Source organism: Erithacus rubecula (genome assembly GCF_903797595.1).
Source record: "Erithacus rubecula genome assembly, chromosome: 8".
NCBI lineage: Eukaryota > Metazoa > Chordata > Aves > Passeriformes > Muscicapidae > Erithacus > Erithacus rubecula.
In genome coordinates, this window is record NC_136659.1 from 31,848,828 (window position 1) to 31,870,970 (window position 22,143).

The 22,143-nt window shown below is 40.9% G+C and overlaps 1 protein-coding gene across 3 annotated transcripts in view; it reads left to right on the forward strand.

Moving 5' to 3' along the window:
• The first annotated feature begins 524 nt into the window (after positions 1-524).
• The window catches only part of SPOPL (speckle type BTB/POZ protein like), a 33,198-nt gene continuing 11,579 nt past the window's right edge, over positions 525-22,143 (forward strand). The window contains exons 1-5 of one of the 3 annotated variants that reach the window (XR_013774970.1): positions 525-817; positions 15,725-15,859; positions 16,033-16,154; positions 16,421-16,572; positions 19,958-20,085. Coding sequence is in view for 2 of the 3 variants with exons in the window: in XM_079311659.1 (XP_079167785.1) it covers positions 15,782-15,859; positions 16,033-16,154; positions 16,421-16,572; positions 19,958-20,085 (480 nt within the window). In the remaining variant the exon portion in view is untranslated. Of the gene's footprint in view, positions 818-13,316; positions 13,798-15,724; positions 15,860-16,032; positions 16,155-16,420; positions 16,573-19,957; positions 20,086-22,143 lie in introns of those variants that run through there. The other 2 variants (XM_079311659.1, XM_079311660.1) reach the window with 2 other exon arrangements.

The following is a 22,143-nucleotide window of genomic DNA, read 5'->3' on the forward strand; positions in this document are numbered from 1 at the left end:
TGAACTCATTCCCCCTTGTCCTGTCACTACGTGTTCCTGTAAACAGCCTTGCCTCATCTTTCCAGTAAGTTCCCTTCAAGTACTGCAAGGCCGCACTTAGGTCACCCCAAAGCTTCTCTTTCCCGGGCTGAGCGATCCCTTTGTCTCAGCCCCTCAGGAGAGGAGCTCCATCCTTCTGCTCCGGCAACACACACGCGGCCACGGGAAGGCACAGGAAATTCCACCAGAGCATGGGGAGGGAAAGACTACTTTCTGGAACAGACTGCAGGAGTCTCCTTCAGCGGAGATACTCCAGAACCACCTGGAGCAATCCTGCACCGTGTGCTCTGGGAAGGATCCGTGCGCCTCGATCAGCCACTGTGGGCCGCGGGAGCGCGCGCCCACAGCCTCGGCTCGGCTCGGCTCGGCTCGGCCCGGCCCGGCCCGGCCCGGCTCGGCTCGGCTATCCTCGGCTCGGCTCGGCCCGGCTCGGCTCGGCTCGGCTCGGCTCGGCTCGGCCCGGCCCGGCCCGGCCCGGCCCACTCCGCTGCCGCCCCGCCCCGCGCGCGTTCCCGGATGGAAGCGGCGCGTCCCGCGGCCGCGTGACCGCTCCCTCCCGGAAGTGCGGCGGGAGCGGGGCCGTGCGGGAGCCGGGAGGTGCCGAGCGCGGGGCGGGCACGGCCGGGAGCAGCGGGACTCGGCGCGGGCAGCAGCGATGCGGCTCCGCCGCCGCCCGGGCTCGCCGCCTTCGCCTCCCGCCGGGCGCCGGTGACCGTCACAGCGTCCCCGCCCCGGCGGAATGAGCCCCGCCGCGCCGCCCCGCCAGCGCCGCGATCCGGTACGTGCCGGGCCGGGAGTGCGGGGTGAGGGGGGAAAGGCTTTGTTGTGCCCTCAGGGCAGCGGCGGGAGGTGCTGCGGGAGGGCCGGGGCGGGCGGTGCCGGTCTGCGCGGTCCGGGGATCCAGCATGGATCTAGCATTGATTCGGGGATCCAGCAGTGATTCGGGGATCCAGCGGGGGTCCAGCATTGATTCAGGGATCCAGCATTGATTCGGGGGTCTAGCATTGATTCGGGGATCCAGCATTGATTCAGGGATCCAGCGGGGGTCCAGCAGTGATTCGGGGATCCAGCAGTGATTCGGGGATCCAGCGGGGGTCCAGCAGTGATTCGGGGATCCAGCATTGATTCAGGGATCCAGCGGGGGTCCAGCATTGATTCAGGGATCCAGCAGTGTTTCGGGGATCCAGCGGGGATCCAGCAGTGATGCGGGGATCCAGCATTGATTCAGGGATCCAGCAGTGATTCAGGGATCCAGCGGGGGTCCAGCATTGATTCAGGGATCCAGCATTGATTCAGGGATCCAGCAGTGATTCGGGGATCCAGCAGTGATTCGGGGATCCAGCAGTGATTCAGGGATCCAGCAGTGATCCGGGGATCCAGCGGTCCTCGGGCTGCTGCAGGCCCTGGGTGAGCGCTGAGCCCGCGGAACAGCGCGCTGGTTTCCGCCCGTGCCCTCATTCCCCCCTCCCCTGTGCAGTTTGTTTTGGGAAGTTCAGTCGTGTGGGAGAGCAGAAGGAGGAGGAGGGGCGGCGGGGAGGTTGGGGGTTGTTGGCCGTCTTTGGGCTGCGGCCAAGTTTGTGCGGGGTCCGTGTGGGGAGGGCTCCCCTGGATTCTCTGCGCGCACCATCTTAGCCGTGCTCAGGAAGTGGAGTTGACTCAGGCTGGGTTTCACCTGATGATGTCGTCTGCTGAAATTCCCGGGAGCCCGGGGGAATTTGCATCACTCTGAGGCTGTTCGAGGGCACAAGTAGGTGAGAAGGACCGTAAAGAATGGAAAACTGCAAAACAAAGGAAACAGCTCGAGCGGTGTCGATGAGCTCTCGGTAATGTTTTTAACAGTCGGATACTGAAATCAGCAATCCGTTTTAAAACGTAGCTTTGCTTTGTGACTGTATTGTACATTTCTTTTCTAAAGCGGTGTTAAGAGTCATAAAAATAGTATTTGAACAAAAAGGATTGTTTCGAACCTTCTGCCAGGAAGAACAATCTGTGACAGAGTCAAGCAGGGTCCTTCCTTATTCTTATCAGTTCTGCAGAAAGCATTATTTTGATAGATATCCCATATGGTTACAGGAATTTTTACCACAGTGGTTCTGAGCTAAACCATTTGTGTGACTGCCAAGGCATTTTCTTTTAACCATAAGAAAAACAGGTTAAAAAAAAAAAAAAAAAGAGTCCCCTTTTCTGCATTTTACTAAAAAGTTTTATATTTCTGGAAATGACCACCCTTTTTTAGAGGGGTACTTAGCAGTTACTGTCACTTTTGAAAGTATTTTACCTGGCTTCTCTCTCTGGGCCTTCTGGAATGTGTGGCCAGGACAACCATAAATGTTTGTGAAGGATTTCCACTGTGTGTCTATTGCATGGTATTTCCCCCTCACTGTAAGGGGATATTTACTCAGGAAAGGGAAAGTAATTTTTAAATAATATGCCTTTTGTATGTAAAGCTGCAAACTTGTCAGGCTTTGGTACATCAGCAGAAACTGCCTTTAGCTCTCTTCTGGAAATCTGAGATTTTAAATATCCAGAAATATCCTTGGTGTTATATTCCCTTGAAACAGCTTTCTGCCAAACTTTGGTACTTTGCAGCCTGCTTTTAAACTGTCAGTGAAAATAAAGAATTACATTCTGTACTTGCATAGGCGGCACAAGCTACTTGTTGCTATTAAAAACTTGTATATGCTATAGACAAATATAAAATGAATTTGAAAAGCCACCAAGTTTTCTTTCTGGCCCTACACACTGATTTTAACTGTCAGTGCATGCTGTTTACAGTTTTGCATGTTCAGTTGAAATCACATAGCACTACTTTTCTGTCCTTTTTTTTTCCCTGCACGTTGTGTTTCTTTGTTGATTTTTGTACATTTGAAAGCACCTAAACATAAATATAAGGAGAGAGAATGAAACCAGTTGTCATTATCAACGTAAGTTCCAGTGGAGAAGAAATAGCTGAGGATAGCAATAGGAAACAGTTGACTTGCACTTAAATCTCATTAATTTCTCTCTTCATTCATTCTTCTCAGGTTTGCTGTCTGCATTGTTTTTCCAGCGTTTCATATACAATCTCTTCACATCTGTTCACTTTTTTTCTCCTTGCGTCTGATGCCCTTGCAGAAATGGTGGTAATTAGAAATTTGTCCTGTTGAATGTTTCCAGGTGCTCTGGTATGCCCAGTCATATGCTTCTGTGTGTCTTGCCTTACAAAACTACCTCAGCCTGCTTTTTTTCTTTTTTGTTATATTTTCCTGTTGCTGACAAGTGGATATTTTTGGTGGTTTTTTTTCTCACAGTTTTTCTGACAAGTTCATGTGCTCCTTATGGGCATTTCTGTCTCCTTGTCAAAAGCAGTCTGCTTCCTGTGTATTTAGCAAAACCTGGCTAAGGAAGTCTTAAATGAGATTGTTACACTTCCCAGAAGCAGCAACCTGATACTTGTAGCCATAAAATCCTGAGATCTTCAAAATACTTGTTGTCTATGTCCTGGGCCCTCCATTTTTAGGATGAAATAGAAGGAACTTGCCTCAGTGCTTGACTGATGCCTGTGGTCTCCAAGAGCCTCTTGTACCTTGGCTCTTGGCACTGGCACAGGGTGCCCAGAGGAGCTGTGGCTGCCCCATCCCTGGAAGTGTCCAAGGCCAGGTTGGATGGGGCTTGGAGCAGCCTGGGATAGTGGAATGTGTCCTGCCCATTGATTTCTTGAGAAAATTCCCAGTTCATGTTCTTGTGACATGTGACATTCTGTTGCTTCTCCCACTCATATCAAAATGCTTCCTATTGGAATTGTCCCTTCAAATGGAAGTAGGAAATCTCTCACTCACTTTGTGCTGGTACTTAGTGGAGATTTTTTGCAGCTCTGTGAGAGGTGGAGGTGTTTTAGTGGTGGTAATTTAAGTATTGTAGTTCTTAACTCAGAGAAGATGGTCTCTTGCCTTAGTTCAGTGGGTTTCTTAAGAAGTGTGTGTAACTGTGTTACAGAGTGTGTGTTTTGCATAAATGTGGGGTTTTGGTAACTTTTTAGCTATTCATCTTGTGTGGTGGAATTTTGGCAGGAGTGTATGTTCAATATTGGCAAGAGTTTAACCTAAAACCCCTCAGCTATAAACCTCAACTCCATCGGTTCCATTTTATCCAAAGTTAATAGCTTTCCAATGTGTTTTTTGGTAGCCTGGTTTAAAATTATTCGTTATCAGCTACAAGGTTTTTATGTTTTGTACAAGGAATAACTTTGCAACCGTGCCTGTATCTGTCAACTTTGTTGTGATGAGTGTTTGCATATAGCATTTGGGAAATGTAGTGGAAAGTCAGATACTCTTTCAGCTGATTCAGTAAGTCATTGGCATGGAATAATCCAGAGAGCTCACATGTCCAAATTCCCTGAATTAGATTACTTATCCTTGATACTGCCTTGCATCTCCCAGAAGCCATTTATCACTTCATTTTTTGGTGAAAAATATTACTCATGCTACTTTTAATTCTAACAATCTGCATCAGCTTGTCCACCGCGGTTTTTGTGCCGTTTTCTCCTTGCATTATATTATACCTTGAGTTCTGAAGTAGTTCAAAAGTGAAGTATCATTTGATGTGTAATTTACCGGTGTGCTTTATAGAAAGAAAAAGCTATTGTGTGCCAGGCAGAATGCAACAGAGCAGCTCTTGGCGTAGGCAGTGCTGCTGCTGGTGGAGTAAATGTCTCCAGTTGGGAAACTTCCAAAGTTCACGGGGTGGGAACCTCTTGTTGTTGTGCAGTGGAAAGGATCACTGGGTGAAACTTGGGAGCCAAGCTTTCTCTTGGCCTCCTTCCTGCTTGTTCCTTTAATGTTCCCCTCCCAAGAGCTCACTTACCAGTTGGTCAAGTCTTTTGCAGAATCGATTCCTGAGTAGGGCTGCAGATGGAGATGAAGGAAATGGGGTGATGACTTGCACTTGATTTCTTTCAAATGCCTTGTTTTCTTGTGTGCTGATTGTTCAGCAAATTAATTAGACTTGGGTGTCTCTAAACTTGGGCTGGTTGCATCAGCAGTTGCTTTCTGAACAACTGAAATTAGGTGGAGGTGCAGAGCTCCTCTGGTCTGAGGAATAGCTGCTGACTTTCTCCTCTGGTGTCCTACTTTCTAGCTCTCTGTTCCATGCTGACTTTTTCTTTGGAAAAGTTCACAAAAGCTTTCATTTTCCTGGCTTTCTTCAGTTTCTATTTGCTGAATCTGCTTTCTCCATTAGTGTGGTCTGTAGACTATGAAGGACTGATGATTTCAGTACACAGAGTTTAAGTTAAGAATCACTGGATGAAGTCGAAGTAAAATCTGAACACAAGTTTGTTTTTTGTTTTTGTTTTTTTTGTTTCAAGTGTTTTATATATTAATCTAGTGATTCAGATTAGCTAATAATTTCTCTAAATTCTTTAGAGGAGATACATGTTTACTGTCTTCACAGAAGACAATAGGGCTCTGAATTGCTTCATCTGTAGACATTACCTCAGCAGCAAACCTATCAGTCTTTACTGGCAATTTTTCTTAAATTTTAAAACAGATAGGTTCCTTGTTAACTGAGATTAATTTCAGAGTTGTTTATAATCAAAACTCCTGAAGATAAAACCAGAACTGTTTTGTAATGAATTTATATGAGTGGTTAATATAGTTTCTTCAGCTTCAGGAATGGAGCAGTATATAATGAAAATATTACATTTTAGCTCCTTTTTGTAAGTATCAGATGTACCAGTGGGCACACTGATATTTACATACCAAGTTGAGTAACTGTAACAGGACAAAATAGTTATTTTAGCTAACATGTCTGTGCTGTGTGCAAATTTAATTGCAGCATTATTTGTGTACATCTGGATTTATACCTCTTTAATGCTTTTTAAAAATGCATTTGGAAAGTTCCACATAGAGTCTATATGAACTTATTTAAAGTCCATATTATTTCACTTCTGAAAATGCTATTGTGAAGACAGAGTTGTCTGAAACCTCTGACTGATTTGTGTGATTGCAGGTCAATGCAAGGCATTGCTGTACTGACTGTCCAGGTGGGTGTGATCTCACTCTTGGGTCTGGCACTGCACCTGGCATATGATGGTTTCAGAGGAATAAAATGTATGAAATCTATTTTCAGTGGGTTTTTCTGGTCTTTGCAGAACATGTCAAAGTAGATGTTTTTGTTTATTTATTTATATGCATATAGTGAGCAGATATCAATTAAAAATGGCAGCACAATAGTATTTGTGTTGGGATGGGTGAAATAGCTTCTAAGAAACTGAAACTTCTTACACTGAAAAAGTTTGCATAAATACATTTTTACATGTTTTGCAAAATCCACTGGGCAGGTGGCTGATGCAGGGTAAAAAATACAGTAAATAAATGAAGGATTTGAGTTAATACTGGTGCATCTCATGAGAGGCTTGTGATTAGGGGAGTTCCAGTCTTGCTATGGCAAAAAAAAAAGCCTGTTTAACATTCTGCTGAAGTGGGGGGGTTTTCCCTTTAAAAAAAAAAACAAAAAAAAAGAGAGGAAGGGAAGAGAGAAGGAAAGCATGATACAAGCAGAAGTGAAAGAGAAGTTTCCACAGGCAGCAGCCTGCTCAAAAATTGTGTGTGGCAAACTTTATACCCAGAGTTAGTTTCTATAATTAGCTATATTAATAATATCATCAAGTAAAATCCACCTTTATTCTGTAGTCAGTGGTTTTGAATATTGTTTTACAGGCCAGACATCATTTTTTATGATTAAATAGCAGTTGTGTTTGGAAGTGTGCCATCCCCTCCAACAAGTGTGAGACTCTGCTCACTGAGTGCTGAGGGGAAAGATATATGGCAGTAACATCATCAAGTGTTAGTCTGGGTTACACTAATAAATTACAGTGTCTGAGCCTTCAGAGGTTCCTGGAGTCGCTTGTAAAGAGGGGCTCAGCACTTGGTGTTGGCTGACTCCTTGGTTTGCTGGTAGTAAATTGCATTTTTGCTGCTGTTTGCTCCTCTCTCTGGGAGAGCGTTTCCGTGGCGGTTCCGCTCGGTGTGTGCGAGGTGGATGATTCAGGCAGGGCTGTGTCTCCTGTGCATGCAGGCAAAAAGCACAGACTCACATCTGCTTCTGGTCTGCCTTGTTTGACAGCACCCAAGGTGAAACCAAATCTATTTACTCCACAGCCAGGCCACCCGACAGGCCTGTGCCAGCCTCTTTGCCTTGCTACTTACTTGGGAAATTTTCTTCTGGCTTGAGCAACTCAGACTGTGTAAGTGGGGAAACTTAGAGGAAACTGCCAAACTTTGGATTGTGTGTGTATTGGAAAAAGGGATCTTTAATAGATTATATCACAATGGTTCTTAAATCCTGAACTATAAGCAAAACAGTACCTGGGTGTTTTTGGAACAATAGAATGGTAGAAGTTGTCTACTTGCCTTTGAAATTCAGAAGCCAGTTTCTGTTGGACTAATTTGTGAGCTGGACTCAATCATCCTTGCAACTCTATAGATAGTCTGATTCTGTGAACTTTTAGGATTTTCATTATCTCTGTGGGTCTAAACCAGTTTAGCTGCAGTCCAGTCCTGAGATGTCAAGTTTTGCTTTGATGGCTTTTATAGATTACTGCTTCATATTCACCAAAGCAAGTGTGTGTGCATCTCTACCTCTTGACCTGTCTGTCTTTCCTAGGTTGTATCTAATCAGCTCTTGTGGTTAGTTCAATTCCAAGACTGTTGGGGTAAATTAGCATCAAATGCAGTTTGGTCTTCTGACAGAATTGAGTTTTAGGCTTTTTTTCTCAATTTCCTAGCGTATCATGGTTTTTTGCTCAAAGTCTGACACTGGGGCATGGAGGGCACCTGAAATGAGCTGTGACTCTCACAATCTCCAAGATGCTGCTGTGTGCACAAATGTGACCACTGCTTTGCCATGAGAGGTACAGGGCAACAAATGACTGATCAACCCCCTCCTGACAGCATCTGTGAGTATGAGCTTTTGCCTGCTGAAAGCAGTTGTACCAATTGAATGAGAGCTTTGCAGGTGATGTCAGTCTGCAGAAGTTAATGAGGAGAACATTCTGCTGCTCTGTACAGATCCTTTGCAGCAAATGAAAATCCTTCTCTCTATAGGCCAGTGCTTTTCACAAATCTTATGGATTTTTAAAGAAAAGAAATCCAAAACAACCACCCCAGACTAGCTGTGAATCTGCTAGAGAAAGATATATTTTTTCTTACAATTGAAATCTTTCTGTTGGCTTATACAAACTCCTGTTCCAAATGCAAAGAAGAAAGTTAACATTAGTGTTTTCGATTTGGTGAACTCTTGATTGTGTGTAACTGAAGCATTTAGGGAAGAAATATCTTCATTTAATACACTTTCACATGCCAATGATTTGTTGGAGTAAGAGTAATGGAATGAAACTAAGGAGGGGAAAAGATCACTTTGGCTGTATACCAGGGAACAAACCCCGACAGCAATAGATTATTTGAATAGAATAGTTTCCCAGGAGGAATTGTGGTGGAAATACCCCTCTTTTGGGTCCTGTAAAACTAGACTGGGCAATGAAAATGAAAAATGCTGTGAGAAATAATCTTGCATTTCTTCTCCAGGGAAATGCATAGATGACTGCTGTAGGGAATGGTCTGGGATATCTAATACAGAGCACAGTGGGTTTTTTATATTACAGAACAATAATGCAAGGCTAATGCTGAGGGATTTTTATCAGTGAGCTTGGCTGATATAAACTAGACAGTTTTAGCTCCAGCTTTGCTGAGCACTTGGGCTTTCTCACAGCTGATGTAAAATTCAACTTTATTTTTCAAAGCCTAGGGATAGGAAGGAAAATTTAGAGAAAAGCCTGAAAATAGCATGTACGTAACTTTAGAGTTTTTACAACTAAAAGTATTATCTTGCTAATTTTGAGCTGCTGACTTCATTGTCATCTGTCATCCTTCTGAAAACTTGGGCATTTCCCACGTGCTGGATTTTGCCTTGCTGGGGTTTTTTTGCTGGAACCACCATGAGGATGTGCTTTTAAGTTCTGGAGTCTTAGTTGCAGCTATTTTGAGATGTCTGTGACCCCAGCTGCCTGCCCTCTCTCTGCTGGAGTTCACTGTCCCCAGGCAGGAGTGACAGGGTGTAGATGGAGTTTCTCAGCTGTCATGGCCCAGTCCGTGGTAGTATTTTTTTCTCAGTGGAAAAGTGTGGGGAGAGTCATGAATTGGCTCTTGGTGTGGCTGCTGGTTGTGTCTCCTGGCAGGGCACAGGCTTCCAGCAGAGCTGTGGGATGGCAAGGGTGACATGTTAAGCAGGAAACACACCAGAGCAGCCAGAGCTTCTGATTTAAGCCTCAAAGCTTGAGTTTGTGTAAACTTGGTTTCTATTGTGTGGTTCCAGAGGAAACATATACTTCAATAAGCATTTTTTAATATCAGGTTCTAAAAAAGCCTCAAACCTTTTTAACTGTTACAGGCTGCATCTTCAGTGTCATGGGGGTTTCCTGTGTGTAGCCCAACTGCTGTTCCCTTCTTTTGCCCCAAAAAAGAGAAATTTTTCGTGTTAGAAGTACTATAGATAATGTAAAGTTTTCTTTCCTATAAGGTTTCTAACTTAGGGGGCATATATATTCTTGCAATTGTGTAAGTATGAGTAATTCTGTTCACTCAAATGATGCAGTGATGGATGGGGATTAAAATCAATAAAAGCTAAACACTGTATTTAAATTTTTGTAGGTATATCTTGAGTATGTTTTCAGAGGAGATAATAACTGAACAAATTGGAAAACTGCCTGAGCTTAATAGACCTTTCAGACATTTGTTATTGCGTGTGGATCATCCAGCAGGAAACAGTTTAATAGTTAACTGTTTAGGAAATACAACAGCAATTCTTTCAGAAAGATCAATTGTGAAGAGATGCAAATCCTGCTCATTAAGAAAGCAATCCTGTTTTTTGCAAAGTTCATTTTTTTTCTACTTACTAGTAAAAATTGTAGGAAGTTGTGTAAGCTTAATTGGCTTATAAGACAAACTCCTAAACAGAAAAAAAAATTCAAGTCATAGGCATTTCATGCCACCTCATAAGTCTGACCCAGGGGTTGGGTGGCTGCTACACAAATATTTCTGTGATCACTGAGAAAAGGACATGGCTTTTTTTACTCTTAAATAGTTTGGCCTTCATGAGCTGATGCTGCCTAGAACTGTGTGATCCAGGTGGGGCAGTGCAGAAATAACTTTGTCTTTGGCCTTAGAATGTGCTTCACTTCAGACATAACTATTTTGATTGGGTTTGTTTGTTTCCTTCATTTTTATATTCATAAATGTATTCTTTCTCAGCCAACAGATGAGAAGATGGTGTTTTTCCCAAGAATTTGCCTTCTCTGTAAATTGAAAAACAGAACTGATTTCTTGAACAAATATTGATAGTTTTATATATAACACATATTCACTATATAATACTTTATTCACTGGTGATTACTTAATGAGGGGAAAGTAAGTATCTCTGTAACTATATTATATTTATATTTATTTTTGAATGGATTTTTGGGAGTTAGTGTTACCAAATGAAGGACTTTGGATTTTTTTTTTTAAAGCCAAACCCTCAAAATTTCACAAACTATATTTGGTTTCTGAATTATGTATTTACTAGGAATAAGAAGTTGGAGGAACCGAATGTTATTTACCAGTTAAACTTCAGAATGTGATATTTATTTCAGCCAGTCATGAAATATCAGTATTACTAGAGAGGGGACAAAAAGTTAATTCATAACAGCTTTGCATTTCATGCAATGTTGATCCCTGCTCAGGAAAAAACTGTCACAATCTGTGTGGAATATGCACTTGGAATTTGTTGGTGTGACCCTGGAGGGAACCACTTTGATCCTGGAGACCTGAGCCCTGGGAAGAAGGGATGCTGGCAGGAAGAGGCTCAGCAGGAACTGATCACTGAGTTCACAATGTACTTATGTGCTTTTCTTCTCGTTCTGGCCAGGGTCCTGCAGGACAGGGTCACTGATTTTGCTTTGGGGTGGGTTCTGGCAGGCTGGATTTGACTCTGGAGTGTGTTGGGTGCTGCAGACAGTTTGTCCAGCCATTCCTACCTGCAGTGTGCTGGCAGCAATCCCTCACTGGAATAGCGAGGTGAGCCATTGCTGTCACTGGTTCATGTGCACCTGCTGCTCTGTGCCTGCCCTGGCACAGCTCCTGGGCTCTGAGTGTTACTGAGCTGCTCCTAAGGGGAGAGCTGGCCCAGCATCTTCCTGCCAGGGAGCTCTTCAAACAGCTTTAGCAAGTGGTTTGTGGGTTTAGTATTGGGGACATAGAAAATCCTTCTTTGTGTGTTCCTATGTGTGTGGTGCTTTCTTAACGAGCTGGTTACTTTCTCAGTGAAAAAGTTGAGATAATTCCAGCACAGGATGTAAGAGACTGGGAATGTGCTCTTGTCTAGCTCCAAGAGGTTGAAAAGTAACTTTGGTTGCAAGAATGTTGATAAATACTCAATTTCACAGAGGAGAAACAAGATAATATTTTTGACAGTTATTTTATTGATGTAGGAGTCACTTTGAATCTTAAGATCTCTTCTTAAAAGTTAGAAAAATGGAGATCTGATACAGCTTCTGATGAAAATCTGTGCAAATACATTTTTTGGAAGGTAGCCTGTGCTTTCTTTACATTGTGTGTGCAGGTAATTAATTAAGAATACTCAATTTCAGATAGCTTTAAGTTTAGCATAAGTATTTGTTTGACTAGGAGAACAGTTAATTCCTAAATAAAATGTGTTTTGAGAAATCTCAGGGTTTTTTATGTTATTTCTGCCTACTTGCTCACTGTAGGAGGATCATCTCCTTGAAGATTTTAATTTAACAGAATCTGATCTCTTTGCAGAGTGATTATCAGGTGAAGCCAATACCTTCCTTAACAGACCAGCAGAAGTGATAAGCCAAATTTGTTTGGGGTGTGGAAGTACAAGCAAAGAACCTTTGACTTTTTTAATTTTTTTTTTTTAAATGAGCACAAGGAAGTGTTCAGTGAAGACAATTAACATAAACTCTGAATTAAATCAGCACTGACTGCTATACAACATTCAGTATGAGTATATAACTTTATTAGAAAAAACTCCAAACAAAGGAACTTGACATCCTTTAAAAATACATCTCATTTTCCTTTTGAAAACCAGAACCTTCTTTTACCTTGTCCATTAAAGGTTGCTTTCCTGTTCCCAGTGCATGTTTTCCCTGATGGTCAGACATTTCTGCCTGGCAGAATGGCCACACAGCACAGACTGGTTTGTTGGGCTGTGTCCAGACAGGCACAGCATTGCCTGAGTACTCCTGGAGCTATTGCCTGATAATGTTCCATCATTTCTGCTGCTTTGTTCATGACAGCCTGCAGAGTAATAAATGCAGGTTCTAGCATGACAGTTGTCCCCCTAAGTTATTTCATCCTGCAGATAGCAGACCTGTCTTCCTGCACTTCACTGATTTAATTACACCCAGTCGTTCTCCAACTGGTTTTGTGAACTGCAGCTCTCTTGTTCCCAACCATTTGGTCTAATAGGTTGTGATGAGGGGTTGGTACTTGGAAAATCATTTTGTCAGAGCTGATGTCAGTGGCTAATCAATGCTAATAAACAATTTATTCAGAGTAGTATTTAGTCTCCCCACACAGAGCACAGTAGTACAAAAGGTGTAGTTGCATCTCTGTTCTCACCTTCAGACTGCCCATGCAGGGTCCACTTTGCCCTGGTGACCATTGGTGACCACTCAGTGTGGTCTGGCTGTCAGCCTGAGGACTGCAAAAGTGCTTTTCCAAATACCTCTACACTTCAGGACAGCATCCTGAAAGTTTGTGTTCTCTCTCATCTCTTAGCTCTGGTAAATATCCCCATGACCCCACCCAAATCCCAATTAATTGATTAAGTGAAGGGCAGATCTGCAGTACTGCTAAACCATTTTCATCCTTCTCCCTTTTCTCTTTTGGTTCATGTTAACAGAACATCAGAAGCTCTGTTTATTCATTCTCCCATTATTCAGTTTATTTTTTTTTATGTGCTCAGGCGTAACTAAAAATACAGGCAGCTCCTCAACACAGGCTCCCAGTATCAAGGATTTAAAGTTACTGCTTTCTGCCAGTTTTCTCAGTCTAAAAATATGATTGGCTTAGTAAATCCATATAAAAAAGTGAGGTATTAGTCTGTTCCTCAGAGATGTGTCAAGAGGTCATGAGCATCAGTTGTGTGGTGCTAGTGCTGTTAAGGGGAAGCTACAAAAAGCTGAGGCTATTCAGAAAGACCTGAGAAGTGTACTTAGGTTAAATCAGGCCTTCCTTAAATAAAGGCCATGAAGCAAGTGGAAGGAGCCTCTGAAGCACAGATGCCATGGGTAGAACAGGTACAGAGACAAGGCAACAGATGGACCTGAAAATAATTGCAAATAACTACCTTTGCTTAGAGTTAAATTCTCAGTGAATCAAGCTGATTTAGCTGTGAGACAGGAGTGGGCAGATAACTACTGGTAGCTGGCCCGAGGTCACTGAACACTTTCTTAAAAGAGATTGTGTACAGCAGTTATTTTCAGGCTTTTCCAATTTAGAAACCCCTTCAGAGCAAATTTGGCTCAGATCTGCTGCTCCTTCATGGTTACTGGGAGCTGACTGGTCTAATGGGCTGAAGAATTGAGGTACAGATGAGAGATGAGACAGTCCTGTCTGTGCATCTCATGCAAATGGAAGAATAAGGAATGGGCTCTATTTCTTCTTGCTTTTAGCTTTGGGGAATCAAGGAGCAGTGAGCAGGTTCAGGAAGGCTGAGGTAAGCTGTTCTAACTCTTTCAGGGATGGTTCTGTGTCAAAATCCATTGGGTCTGGGGAACAGCTTCACTTGTCACCACTGAATAGGATGTACTTCCAGAAATAATGGCAATAAATGTGCTAATATTTGCTTTATGGAAGCAAAAGTTCATATGTATCCTTCCCAGGAATTTTACTCTGGGGTAGTCCTGTACAGAGACTCAAAATCAATTGTAAACAGGTGAGCAAAACCTGTGCAAACACAACATGCACTATGTGTGCTTCCTGCCTAAAAAAATGAGAAGCAAACAAGTTCACTTGTCTTAAATTTAGGGATGATGTTTGTTTTTAATTTATGGAAAGTACTAATGAGTGTTGAATGTTGCCACAAATAAAAGTTTTTTGGGGAAAACTCATTTGTTAAAGACAGCTGAAATGTATTTATGATTAGTTTTCAATGTGTCAGGGATCTGTGTTTTACAGGAGACCTATTCAATATTTTGTTTTCACCCTGTCATAGCAGATCTGTTGGTAGAGATTAATTAAGGGATATGATTATAAAGCATCTGCTTCCTCATCTGGTAAAAACTGAGAATTAGCTTTCTTTTCAAGGTCTTATACTTCTGTGATTCAGAGCAATCACCTGTCAGTAGACTTTGATGTGGAAGGGCTGCTTCATACCATGGGTGAGAAGCAGTACCAGAAAGGCAAGGGGAAAACATCCAGTGAGGATCACAGCATTTCACAGGACAGAATTCTTCCTGTAGGAATAAAGAACTTGTTACATCATGACTGAATTGTGCCTGCTCTTGCAGTGTCTTTTTACCAATTTGCATAAACCTGGTTTCTGAGTGTTGCTCCATCCCTGGAGAGTTCCATCACGATTACTGATGTGCAATCACATCTTTTGAGGAAGACAACTCATGCTGTTCTGTCACAGCTAAACAGAGCTGTGGAGCAGTCAAATGTTTCAAAAGATGGGTGCTGTTAAGTGATAGCATATGTTTAAAGAAACTTTCTGTACTAAGATAAAATGTTTTGTGGCAGAAATAATTGATTTTTTTCCTGGTTTGATTAGGGTTCGTTTCACTTTATTGCGAGTTAATGAAGCAGCTTAAGCAAGAGGCTGTGCTTGTGACAGGAACCTGTGCTCAGCAAACCCTCCCTTAAAGGAGAGCCAGCCAGGAGCCCACAGTGCCCTCTCATTGCCCACCTTTCATTAGCCAGGCCCAGTTACTGCTGTGCAGCCAGGTGAGAGGGATCTGGGCCAGTGATCCAGTCCCTGATGGGCAGGAGGAGCTTGGTGCTCTCTTAGGTGGTAGTTTATAACAAAATCTCTATTTGTTGTTGAGATTTCACTGAAACTGTTTCCCAGCTTTGTCCCTCATGAGGGAGCAGGCACATGGTTGTGGTGATTATAGTTCTTCAGCTTGTGTTGGTGTTAAAGAAAGAAGGCATCTGTGAAAGAAAATACTGCTTGAAGTGCAGGTTTGATTTCTTACCCTCCATTCAGAAATCTCAGAGTTGTGTGAACCCGTTCTACTCCCAGGTGGCTGAGTGTTCTTGTGAATTATGTCTGGGTGAAAAACTAAGGCATTGTACTCCTGACTGAGTGCTTTGGCTACTCTGCAAATCAAAGGAGGAGAGCCTGAAGAAAGTTATAACACTTCTGGAGTGGCCAGAGTTGTAATTTGCAAAGGGGGTGTTGAAATATTGTCATTAGTGGTGGTGTGTGATGCAGAGGTGCTTATTTTTATAAATTACTGTGTGAGGGCTCAGCCTGCAGGTTTTGAGTGCCAGTGGTTGTTCATTTGTGACACCCAGCAGAGCCATTGTCCTCTTTTCAGGTTTAATTTTCAGATGCATCATTTAGTAAACACAGTAGTATGCGTTTTTGTATTTCCCACACCTAAAAAGGGTGAACAAAATGTGTGAATTACATTTTCTAGGAGAATTACTGAAGCTTGGATTGCTCTCTTGATACTATAAACCTGCAATAAGTGGCAATGTCAAGGGTTCCCACCCCACCTCCTCCTGGGGAGATGTCCAGTGGACCTGTTGCTGAAAGCTGGTGTTACACACAGGTAATCTACATAAATTCCAGAGGCTTTATTTTCTGTTATTGTCATAATAATTGCTTAAAAAACTAAAGTTATTGACATATTGAAAAAATATAACTGACAATCTAAGTAGTTATCATAATTAATGCTTGACGTGCAAGTTAAATTTTCTTAACATTTTCTAATCTTTTGTTCAGGTTAAAGTAGTAAAATTTTCATACATGTGGACCATTAATAACTTCAGTTTTTGCCGTGAAGAAATGGGTGAAGTTTTAAAGAGTTCTACATTTTCATCAGGGCCAAATGACAAAATGAAGTGGTAAGATCTTTATTTGAGCAAGTGCTTTGGTTTTGTTTTGGGGTTATTTTGCTCACAAAAATTGTAAAGTTAAATTGCAAATAAATATTAAAACTTGGACACTTCTTGGAGGGTTACTGTAGGTATGGATTGGTTCTAATTTCAAATTGTTAGCAATCACAAAGGAAACATTTATTTCAGTAGCATTTATTATTGTGTCTTGTTAAAGTGTTTCTAAATTTATTCTGGGTACCATTTAAAAGTTACAATTTCTCCATTTTTTTCAGGTGCCTGAGAGTGAATCCAAAGGGATTAGATGATGAAAGCAAAGACTACTTGTCATTGTATTTGCTTTTAGTCAGTTGTCCAAAAAGTGAAGTCAGAGCAAAATTTAAATTTTCCCTGCTAAATGCTAAAAGAGAAGAAACAAAAGCAATGGGTAAGAGAATATTAATGGGGTTTTGTAAGAACATCAGCAATGTAATTTTTTTTTTCAGTTGAGAGAGGAATTTATTATTAAGATAAACTTGTAAAATACCTTTTTAAAATTTCCTTTTAGAAACTTAATTATAAAATCCTGTTCACGTTTCACACATTTCTGATCACTGAGCTATGTTAATTCTATCCTGAGCAGTATAAATTATAGCACATTGCCAACTGCTGTCACTCCAGGTCCTTGTCACTTAGTTTTTCCAGCAGATTATTCTTGTTTCCTGTTAGTGGAGGTGTATTTGCTTTGTTTGTAGCTACAGTGGAAGTATTTGATTTCCATCGTTAAATAGGATAAGCAGACATGGCTGGTTTTTCTTCAGGCATCCTTTGCAATATTTTGGTCTATTTCAGCTGATTTACACTTTAATCAGTTTAAAAACATGTGCCATGTACTCAAGAAATTAGAAGAGTTTGGAATAACTGGTGATTTGATTTAATTGTTGTGTTGATATAGAAAACATGGAAGGCTCTTGGTTTCGAACTTGTGAGCACAACCTTCATTGGAAATGATTTTTGGAAAAGCTGGAATTCTTGTAGAAATGAATAATTTAATGTTGATCTGCACTGAATTTGTTCTGCTGAAACCCCTGTATGTGAAGAATATCTATTTTTCTTCCCTTCTTCTACTCCAGGACTTAAGAGATGTTTCAGGTCCTGTTTTGTTGCAAGTTTTGAATTTCTTACAAAAAGTCTGTAGTTCTGCAGTGAACCCAAACTTCATGCTATTTCTCCTTAAGTAATTAGGCCCACTTGTAATATTCAAATTGAACCCACAGAACTGAGTTTACATGTAAAAATTAAATTATTGGACTCTTTAGAAGGAAGGTAAATACATATGTTTCACATGCATGTTTCACTGTACTAATCCTTTTACACTGATGGTGATGGTTTCTTCAGTCCCTGCAAACTTCCTGCTTCTGGAGCTTGTATGAGCAGAGCTACACGTGTGTACATTTGGAGAATGTATACATTTGGACTTGACACAGCCCAGGAGTAGATTGGTATTTATAATAAAATGTGAAACTGCATCAAAAACTACTTGGAGATAATCACAGAAGCACAGAATTGTTGAGTTTGCACAGGAGCTCTGGAGGCTGCCTGGCCCCAGACCCCTGCTGGAAGTAGGGTCTGCCTGAGTGGTTTGCTTGGGATTTGTGGCACTTTGAGATCTCTGAGGATGGAAACTCCACAGCTTATCTGGGCAATCAACTTCAGTCTAGCCAAGTCCTGCTGGCCCTTTTTTACCTTAGGGGTTCATTGTGGGTTTTTGTTGATTTGTGATCCCCCGTGACCCCAATCTCCAGTGACCTGTTTGTTCCTGACCAGTGGATCTGTAGCAAACACCCAAATCCTGACCCAACATCTCTCTGCTGCTTCATCATCCACTGCAGTGCTCAAAATCCTGTGAGTGGGTGTGTCTTCAGCTTCTGCAATAGTAGCTGTGCTGTGTTTGGCACCACAGGAGTTATAAATATCTTTTCACTTTGGGAAGTTACCAACAGAACTCTTATTTCTTGGACTCTCCAGCCATTTGCCATCTGCTTCTGTAGATGCTGTGTGTGTACTGAAACAGGAGAATGATGCCCCACTTCCAGTGTCCCCTGTAAACTGATAATTCGTGCATAGGCTGGTACTTCAAGAATAAAGAATTGGGCTGAATCTAGAGAGGAAATTTTGGAACACTTTTGGGAACATGGTTTTCTGATTTTTTTTTTTTTTTTTTCAATTCAATGTAATGATGTTAAAAATTGGTGAAAGTGTGAAAACACCAATCTAGATGCTTAAAAACTAGACTTTTTATTAAAATGTGATTTTCTTCCTTGGTGTACAGATTTTCAAATGTGAATAGCATTGTGTGTTTGTTCTGTTGCCCTCAAAGCCCACCCTGCAGTTCAGAGAGTGTGTTTCCCTCTGCTGCTGTGCTCTGCATGAGCAAAGGGCTGTTGATACAGGAGTGTGATGAGGTGACAGGGACAGACCTCACACCTCCTGCAGTGTCTGCTCCTGGGTGGCTCTCCACTGCTTTCTGACAATACAATGACAATCTCCATATTTTGTTTTATGTAATCCTAGTGAAGAACTGTTCTGGATATAATTTTTCCAGCTGTTGGAGGTGAGGGCAGTGTGTGACACGTGTGGGTTTTCTGTGGTACATGCTCGAGCATGTTCCAGTGGTGCTGCCAGGGTCAATAGTGTAGGGAAGTCTGGCTTTGCTGATGGCTTCATTTTGGAGGCTGTAGAAGGAATGATATTTTAACAGATTCTGTAATGAAAAACACTTTGTTTTTATTACAAACTCCTGATTTGAACTTCTAAAGTGTTCTCTGGAAGGCTGAAGCATCTCTGCCTACAGTAAATGAGGTGGTGACGTGTTTCTTGCCCTCCTTTTCTGGAATAAAAGAAAAGTTCTTTCTTAAAGAACTCTTCATGAGATCCCTCCCCACTTCCCACTCTGCTCTTATTTCAGTACTGTCTTAATTTTGAACAATCTTTCTAAATTTAATTCAGAATGTGCTTTATTCCACTTAGATTCTCAAAGCCGCTTCCAAATAACCTCTTACTTAAAGTATATGGTGCTTTTTCCTGTGGTTTAATTTGGGCAACAAGTAGCCACTTTTCAGTCAATCAGTCATGTAAAATGTGTGATCTTACTGAATTTACATGTGTGTGCACTGAGATGACTGTGGGAATTCTTTTTTTGGCTGTGAACGTTAGAAAAAAAAGCAACTTGTGTGGTCAGAGCAAATCTGATGGATTAAAAAAGTAATTCTTTCTCCTAACTAGGGCCAAAAGATAATTAATATCTTAAAACAATTTAGTAGCTGAAACCTTTCATTTCTGTTTTGCTATTTTAATGCTTTTACTGTATTTCAAACTAATTTCAACCTGTGAAACAAGATTTTCCATTTCAGGAAGAAGTCATACCAGATTGTTATGACAACTGCAGAGCGTTGTCAGGATGGGTTTGTGGTGACAAATTCATTGTAATGGTGCTTCCCTCTGAACAATTCCTGTTTTGACACACTGGCATTCTTAAACACTTACTGAAAACACTCCTTATGCTGGATGGTGCCTGAGAGATCTAAGGAGATGATAATGGTTTGAATTACAAATTGTGCTCCACTAAGTTCTATGAAGTGTTATATAAGATAACACTATTACAATATTAAAAAGGTTTTAATCAGTTCTGTGTTTTCTACACAAGTATAACGTGATCCAGATGTGTGAAACAGATTAGTTTTTTTATTAACACTGAGTCTTGGTGTGGAATTAGGTGTAATTTGTTAATATTTTCCTTTAACTTGCTGTATCTGTACACCATTTTTTATCAGAAAGCCAAAGAGCATATCGATTTGTGCAAGGCAAGGACTGGGGGTTTAAGAAATTTATCCGAAGAGATTTTTTACTAGATGAAGCTAATGGTCTGCTACCAGATGACAAGCTTACATTATTTTGTGAGGTGGGTACTAATTTATAAGTAATAAAGTTTTAAATAAAATGTTTCCTGCTCTAATAGAGATTTATATTGATTTAAACAGTAACATAGTCTATAATTGTCTTCTGAAAACTGTAAGCTTGGTAAAATATGCATTGCTTTGTCTGCATTGCATTTTGTTTTATTTTTTGGTGCTTATACACTGAGGTGTAGAATATTGAATTGATCACATGTAAACTGCTGGGCTTCTCCATGAATTCACCACAGTTACACCAGAATTAACTGTAGAATTATTTATGTCAGGGCTGACTGATGTGTGCTGTCTACAGAAATGCTGTTTTACTGAGGTCATTTTTATTTAAAGAAGTTGTGTTTGGAATTAAAGGATTGGTTTTCACTGGATAAGCAGAAGAAAATGTTTACCTACTGGCTCACAATATAAAAGAAAACCCAACTGATTATCAGAATCTGTATTCCTTTAATATCCTAATTGATGGCTTTAACCAATGAACTGGTCTTTCTAGTAAATTAAACACTTTATTTTTGACCAATTGTTACATTCTGTTTTCTGGTTGCATGCAAGTATCTTGTGGAAGGTGGGCTTGATACTGAAAATTAATATTGAGAGCTGTGGTATAAATTTGACTTCATGGTGTATTGTGGGTCCCTTCTTCTGTAATATCATTTATGTTCATAACCTAAATTTTCATATTAAATTTCAGTGAAAGGCTTACTCAGTGATAAAAATGGAAAGTATCAGTGTGAGTGGAGTGTATGTTGAATATACATTGGCTGGTTATCTGGGCTGCCATAAAGTGATTAGTGACTTAGGAGGATGATAGATGCTCTAACTGCTAATAAGTTTGCTTTGATCTGTGTATTTACAGGAAATGTGTAAAATTGTCTTGGCAAGATTACAATTTAATTATATGTCATTATGCTGGGTAGGAAGAATAATTGAAATGTGGCCCTTGAGACTAGATATTGCAAATATAGTGCATCTTATTTTCACTTAGACAAGTTAAATGAGCTGCATGATAAATTTGTTATGAATACAATTATTTGGGTGATAAAAGCAGATAAAACAAGTGTTTTATGGTTCTGTAAAGATACTTTTGAGTATTTTCTCTTCTTAAGTTGTACTAATGAACACTTACTTTGATGTAAATGAACAGCTCTTAAAAAGTAGCATTTGGTTTTGGAATGGATCACTCTCTAATTTTAGACATTAGGTTTGCTTAAAAATATATATGTAGGAGAAATACTGAACTTCCACAGAGAAATGCTGTTGTTTAAATTCTGATGCTAATCACTGAATTTGGCTGTGTTTTCCTTCAAAATGTCTTGGTGTTTTAATGTGAGTGGCTTTTGTGAAGTGTTGGACCTACCCTGATTATAAATGTGGAAGTAAAGCATTTAGTTGTTCACAGCAAGCGTGTTAAAATAACTTCTGGCTTGTTTCAGAGTGAAGGAAAAACTTGGAAATCCAAATATTTTAAGAATTTCTTTCTTTGGATGTGTGATGCCAGCTCTTCAGCTGTCCTTAAAAATGACAGGTGTTGTTTGAAGGACCTGTTTCTATAGACAAGCCTGAGGTTTTTTTCATTTTAACACTTTACTGTTAAGCTCTAATTTCCATGTTTGCCTTCCTACTTGTTTCCTCTTTGGAAAACTGAGGAAACCACTCTTTACCGCTTCTTAAGCCTATATTACACTTGGCTTGATAAAACTTGTCTGATGTAGCAGATATTTAGTGAAGGTCCCTGATTAATGACTGTTGGTTGGCCCTTCTTCCCATTGGCTGGCAGGAAGTTAATTTGGTTGTCTTTGGCAGCAAAGACATTAATTCTATGTTGCCAGAGATTCTCAAGATCAGCTGGATATGCCCTTGGATTGGACCTGAAGGGTTGTTAAGTTTAATACTTTTTAAAGTCTGGTGCTGCCAGCAACTGCTAGTGATTAAATACAACCTCAGGTCTTTTTTGATCTCTGACTGAATTCTCTCTTTCCATATAACCTGAAAGTGCTGAAGCCTTGCAGATGTTCCATTTGCTAATGGAATAGAATGTTCTCTGCTTTCAC